This window comes from Brachyhypopomus gauderio, chromosome 4, assembly GCF_052324685.1.
Source record: "Brachyhypopomus gauderio isolate BG-103 chromosome 4, BGAUD_0.2, whole genome shotgun sequence".
Taxonomy (NCBI): Eukaryota; Metazoa; Chordata; class Actinopteri; order Gymnotiformes; family Hypopomidae; genus Brachyhypopomus; species Brachyhypopomus gauderio.
Genome location: NC_135214.1, coordinates 20,345,576 through 20,352,230, shown reverse-complemented (window position 1 = coordinate 20,352,230; position 6,655 = coordinate 20,345,576). Strand labels below are relative to the sequence as shown.

The 6,655-nt window shown below is 41.3% G+C and overlaps 1 protein-coding gene across 1 annotated transcript in view; it reads right to left on the bottom strand.

The window, feature by feature from the left end:
- Positions 1 to 3,079: 3,079 nt before the first annotated feature.
- pbx3b (pre-B-cell leukemia homeobox 3b) overlaps positions 3,080 to 6,655 on the bottom strand; it is an 87,240-nt gene continuing 83,664 nt past the window's right edge. Inside the window, 1 exon segment of the mRNA XM_077002973.1 lies at positions 3,080 to 4,724. Within this exon segment, the coding sequence (XP_076859088.1) occupies positions 4,632 to 4,724 (93 nt within the window). The 3' untranslated portion in view covers positions 3,080 to 4,631.

The following is a 6,655-nucleotide window of genomic DNA, read 5'->3' as shown; positions in this document are numbered from 1 at the left end:
TCCTTCCATTGAAATATAACATGGGTCTTTGAACAATGCACAAGTAGTAATTTATCAAAAACAGAAGAAAATTACATTTCATATTTAACAGAATATGAACTTTGCCTTAATAAATAATATCTTGCTTTGATTTTATTGGTGTCAGCTCAGATCTAGCAGATTGCTAATAAAATTCAAGATTTCCATATTTAATGACGCATGCTTTTCATGGTAAATTTTTCCAGAAAAATGTTGTTTTTAATGAACCTCAGAGGATGCTTTAATAGACCTTCTCTTTAACAAATGTAATTCCCTATGTTTCAAAAAGGTTCTTTGGTCATTTCCGTTGATTTAAACATATTTAGCCAATTGTGGAAGAAGAATGGGTGATAATTTGATGGATCTTGTTTTGCTGTACTCAGTGCCTCACAGCTGCTCAGTGAATCCATATTAAAACAGCTAAAACTTGCAAATGAAAGGGGCAGGGGGCTGTGCATTATACTGCCTAGTGAAAACTGCACTGTTTATTTTTGCTATGAGTTTCATTAAAATGGTTCAACTTCTGAACAAAGGCTGAAACAAAGAAAACTTACGGAAAAAGGCTTAAGTGCCTCTAGGACAATCTCAGAACTTGTCCTAGAAGAGAGAGTGAGTGTGGACTGGGTCCCTCGTCTTCTCGTGACGAGAGAGAGGGTGCATGTTGTCCCCTCGTCTTCTCAGCAGTCAGGTTCAAATGCATGACTTGTTTGGAAGAAGTCTGCGGTGAAAATTGGAATAAATGGATGTCAATTTCCATTTTAAATTGGTAGCCAATGACCCATGGAGCCAGCCCTTTCCACCACAGACAGACAGAATAACTTGAATTAGAAGTGCCTGACATTTCAGTTAATTGCTGTGAGCATGGGCAGCTTTTGTAGTCACTTCCAAAACAGGTTCAATTAAGTCCTCACCTTCACAGCCAAGGGTGGCGTGATGAACACAGGTGAACTGCTCTCTGGAAAAACCCATGGAGCAGTTCTCCAATACTGTCAGAAAGTCAAAGGAGTGTTGTGCTCTTTTGAAGTTTTAGGGCAAAATAGCCAGTGTTTGGTAGTTTTTTCTCATTTGTTGTTTTCGTTCACTGAGCTGATTTGGTACATTATATATATAGCAAATAACCACAAAATGGCTCTTAGCCATTGTATTGACCACTGGGAGCAGCTAAGAGAGGTGGTGCTAAAATAGCTTAATAGGGTTAAAGGTCAAACAGCACATCGCTCCCACCCACCTCCCCCCTTTCAGATCATTCTACAATGAAGCCCAACAGCAAGGTGGGAGCTACTGTACCTTCTGCAGAAGGAAGTGAAACATCTCCATGAAGTAATGACAGTTCAGCAGGAAGTCCTAGCTCATGGTGCTGTGTCTGAATGAGGCCAGTCTCATGCAGGTGTGGTGATCAGCTGGTTCTGGCCTGGCAGGTGTGTGGCTGGTTCCAATGTTCTCGCCCCTCGGTCTGAAGGAATCTGCTTGTCTTGCACATTTTGTACACTGTTTAGAAGAAGTCCGCTGGGTCATTGGCTTGTAATGGAAGCACATTTTGCTTCCTGATTTACAGAACAGTTCAGCTAACAAGGTCCGCAGGAATGATGGTACCAACAAACTCCAGGAGCATTATTAGACTTCTGAACTTTTGAAGTTCTTGTGAATAGATAAGTGAGAAGACCAACATCAGTACTTACCTAAAAGGAAGGGCCTATCTGTCCAATCAGTCACTGTTCACCACACCTTCACCACACCTGGCCAAAATGTTGAGACTTCCTGCTAGCTTTTAATGATGCAGGCTCTATAAAATGTGATTTGTTTTAGTTTGGTTTGTTTTAGTCAGCTCTCCAGTAGATTGACTCCAGTAAAACAACACTGAGATTAGCTGCACAGAGTGACAGAATGAATTTGAATTTGTATGTACATCTATACATGTGTATACATGTGTCACCCATGTAGCAATCACTTTTTATACATATTCCCCCAATTTCAAGAGGTCATAAGTAACTGGACACATTAACATAAATAAAACTGTTCAGCACTTGAGTGACAAACTCACATCACCACTCACACTCTGCTGCATTGCACCATGAATAAAATGGATAATGGTACTAAATGGATAATGGTACTAAATGTTTGTCAGACCCATTTTGACATTGATTCTGTTTTAATTTTGCAATTTTATGATTACCCAATGCTGCTGAGGAAGAAATAACTGAACTTGATTTTTTTGAAGAGCTGTGTGTGAAAGAGGCTGTTCCTGCACCCAACAGGACATTAATCCACTGGGATGTGTTCTCCTCATTTTGGTTTTATATCATGTAATTTAATATTTAGTTGAATTACATTTTGTCACGTACCTTCTTCCATCTTATCCAGAAATATCACAGCTTCTTCCTGTTTAGGGTGTTGGGAAGGTAATATTGGACTTGGATTTGAGTTCTGATCCACAAACGATGAAAGAATAGAATTATGTAGTGATTATTTACTTATTAGAGGGCTCAGGCAACAATTTGTAGTATTAATACATTCTTGTCACATCACTTTGCCAAATGTTTCTTCCAAGCTGTTGCAAGGATCTGTATCAAATAGTCCTGCGAGCCCTGTCAGGACATGCCCTGATAGGGAATCCTTGTCTCTGACAGATCAGAACCCTGTGGGGGGAAACTGTGCTCTGTAAAGGGGGGAATGTCAGTTCCTCTTAGAAGTCCTGTCACTGGCATGACTGGTTTTCATAGGCATGCACTAATGTCAAGATATTGGGTTTTGTTTCTTCAAGTAATGCGACAGGAATATTTGTGCCCTGCCAATGAGTTGAGTTTAATTTCAATTGTGTGCACGATTTGACACAAACACAGAAACAACGACCCTTGAATCTCGTTTGGAGGTAATTAACGTAAAGCTCTTGCTGTCTGTAATTATATTTATGGTGTATACACCAAACGTACCAGCAAGATATATTACAAATGTGTTAAATCCAATGAATGACAAAACAATGACAACAACAACAACAACAATAATAATAATAATAATAATAATTTGCCTGAAAAAAGAAAGAAAACGTCTCGATATCAAGAAGTTCCATCATCAAAGGAAAAAGTTTATTCATGTTTGAAATTACACATAACTACCACAAGGAAGACTTTTCAGTCAGGGTGTAGTCTGGTTAGAAAGAAACACGGAACATCTTTAATACATTAGAATCACTGCCACAAATCAATTTTTATGACTTTTTTTAATCAGTTTCAGAATCACATACGATACAAAAAAAGAGAAAGTAAGTTGTAGCCCTGTCACACAAGGCCTGAAATGTAGAGTTCTGAATACTGAAACCTCGATGCATTACACAGCATGTCTTTTTTTTTCCTTTTTTTTCCTTTTTTTAAGTGAATTAGTAACAAGATGAGCAACATTCAAAATGTTCTTTGCTATTTACAACAGTTTAACTGTTTGGTGTTAATTTGAACCCCTCCCACACCCCATCTGCCCCTCCCAAAAAGCCACCACAAAATCCAGCTCACTCTTCGTGTTATTCATATTATTCGTATTATGGTCATTATTATGATTTTTTTCTAATATTTTTTTCTTTTTAAAAGTTGCATGAAAGCAACTAATTTTCTTAGAAGATTAAAATATACATTAGATTACATGGAGAGAGGAACTAAAAATTATTACAAGATGCAATCAAATGAAACTATGTAAAAAAGGAACCGAACGTAGAGGATGTTGGTGACATTGAGAGGTAGTCAGTGAGCGCACTCTAAACTAGAGAAATGTTTGGACATCTATTGGCTTTTCTATGAGTCTGAATGAGGTAATAAAGCTGTGTGTTGATTTGTGAGATGTATAAATATTCTTAAGCTATATTATATACAAGATTTTTTTCTGTCTGTGAATGGAGTCCCTACATGCCTAAACATACTGGTGTAACTAAGACTCACACTTTGTAATATGTATAAAGCAAAAAAAGAAAGAAACATGTCTCAAAGTGAGACTTAGCTTGATGCAATAATGCAATGTTTTATGTTAAAATATAGAATTATGGGATGGTTTTATTATAATTTATTTAACCTCCAAAATGGAGCAGATGATCTCAGTTATTCCATCCGATTTAGTACCACAAGGATGTAAGCTTAAAAAAGGTTAAATAAAGAAATGCATCACATTTCTGAAATTCCCAAAGCTGCCTTCTGTACCATATAAGGCCTGTGAAATTAACAGGTTAAAATATCCTTGTATATGTAGACCAGGGATAAGTAATGGAAATGTATAATAAATTGTGTCTACACTAAATGCATATTCACTGAAAAGACTCATAGATCAGAGACCATGTAATCCACACAAAATCTGAGAATGTGTACCTTATATACCAGAAGCAGAGAAAAGGCTGATGAATATGTGCAAAGCAGAAATTATTAGTAAAGTCACCAGCGGTGTGGGCTGCGGAAGGTAAACGGTTCAGCTCCTTACGGCCGTCAAAACATCCGCATGATCAGGAGAACATCAGTGATGAACACACACGTGATCGTGTGAAGGTTCAAGGAGGACTAATTGATAGTGAGTTTCTGATTGGTCGATCCATGGATGCGTGTGGCGTGTCCGCGGTCTGGGACGGGCTGTGTCAGAAGAGATCAGTTCGAGGTATCAGAGTGCACACTACCAGGACCTTCTGTAGGGGAGATCACAGAAGACGGGGTAGTAGCGTCTTGCCAACCCCCGTTAGCCTACAGCAGGAAAATACAAACAGAGGCAATATGTTGAAAATGCAGGTTGAAGAATTTTTGCATGCAACAATGAAGATAACATAAGTTAATATAATATTATTATCTTAGTTGAGAACATAAGTTAATATAATATTACTATCTTAGTTGAGAACGGGTCAACCCCAGGAAAATTAAACTTGATGCAAAAGTCAATTATATAGCAAATATACATTCTAGAGCAAAGATAAAGTTTTGGCATGTGTGTTCATGGGAAAGGTTATTGTGTGTGTGCATTGTCAGTGTGAAGCTTGGTCTCCACACACACCGTGCACAAGATGCTCGTATGCATACAGATACAGTAAAAGATGAAAGGCGTTGTCATGCCAGCAGCCTCATAGCGTTTACACCAGCATAAACCTCCCCCTCTCTCTCTCTCTCTCTCTCCCTTCCTCCATCTCTCTCTCTCTCCCTGCACCAGCCCTCTCCCTCTCTCCCTGTCTCCCTCTCTCCCTGTCTCTCCCTCTTCCTGTCTCCCTGTCTGTGCTACACTCTCTTCTCCCGGAAAACAAATTCGCCCTAACGTCTCGGCCAATAGGAGCGATCTCTGACATCAATGTCTAATCGGATTTCGGCGGTGGGCCGACAGCTTGTCGCTCCATATTTTGGTATCAGCTGAGGGGAGGGGAGGATGGGTGGGGGTGGGGACACTGAGTGGAGGTGACAGTGGAGGCCTGTCCTCCACCCAACTCACCCTAGTGCCTAAGTGAGGTCTGGTGTGGCTCCTGGTGAACACTACCCTGTTGTTGGAGCCCCTGTGCTTCTCTGGCCCCGCCCCCGGCCCCGCCCCCTTCCTCTCCTCACCACTTCCGCCTCACAGTTGCCATAAGAAAAGGTTACTATGCTAATCTACTTATGATGAGCACTGTTCTCGAAGCAGTCCATCTGTGTCACTGTAGAAATGTGGTGTGGCATCTGTTTGGTGTTCAAATATATGTATATATGTATATATAAATACATGCACATGATACTTCAGTTGATTAATGTAAACAGGTGTATACGGAACTTGAGTATGGGTGTGTGTGTGTGTGTGTGGGAGTGTGTGTGTGTGTGTGGGGGTGTGTATGTGAGTGGGAGTGTGTGTGTGGGCATTCATGTGAGTGGGAGTGTGTGTGTGTGCATGTGAGTGGGAGTGTGTGTGTGGGAGTGTGTGTGTGGGCATTCATGTGAGTGGGAGTGTGTGTGTGTGGGAGTGTGTGTGTGGGAGTGTGTGTGTGGGCATTCAGGTGAGTGGGAGTGTGTGTGTGTGGGAGTGTGTGTGTGGGCATTCAGGTGAGTGGGAGTGTGTGTGTGTGCATGTGAGTGTGAGTGTGTGTGTGGGAGTGTGTGTGTGGGAGTGTGTGTGTGGGCATTCATGTGAGTGGGAGTGTGTGTGTGTGCATGTGAGTGTGAGTGTGTGTGTGGGAGTGTGTGTGTGGGAGTGTGTGTGTGGGCATTCATGTGAGTGGGAGTGTGTGTGTGGGAGTGTGTGTGTGGGCATTCATGTGAGTGGGAGTGTGTGTGTGGGAGTGTGTGTGTGGGCATTCATGTGAGTGGGAGTGTGTGTGTGGGCATTCTTGGTGGCAGCATTAGGATTTTGCTGATTTTGAGTTCCTGGAACAGGTCAATAAATAGATTGATCTGGTCTTTCCCAGCCACAGCGTCTGGGCTGAAACAGGAGCGTTATGAGGAAGTCTGCACAACCCAGTGACATATATCTTCAGTATTCAGCCACAATGCTTTCTCTCTCGCTCCCTGTCTCACTCTCTCTCTGTGTCTCCATACCTCTCACAGAATCCTCCCTCTCTCCCTCTCTTCCTCTCTTTTTCTCTGTGTTTCTTTCCCCCTCTCCCTACCTCTCTCTGCCTGTATCTCTCTCCCTCCCTATCTCACTCTCATCAATCCAGTGAGAAAGC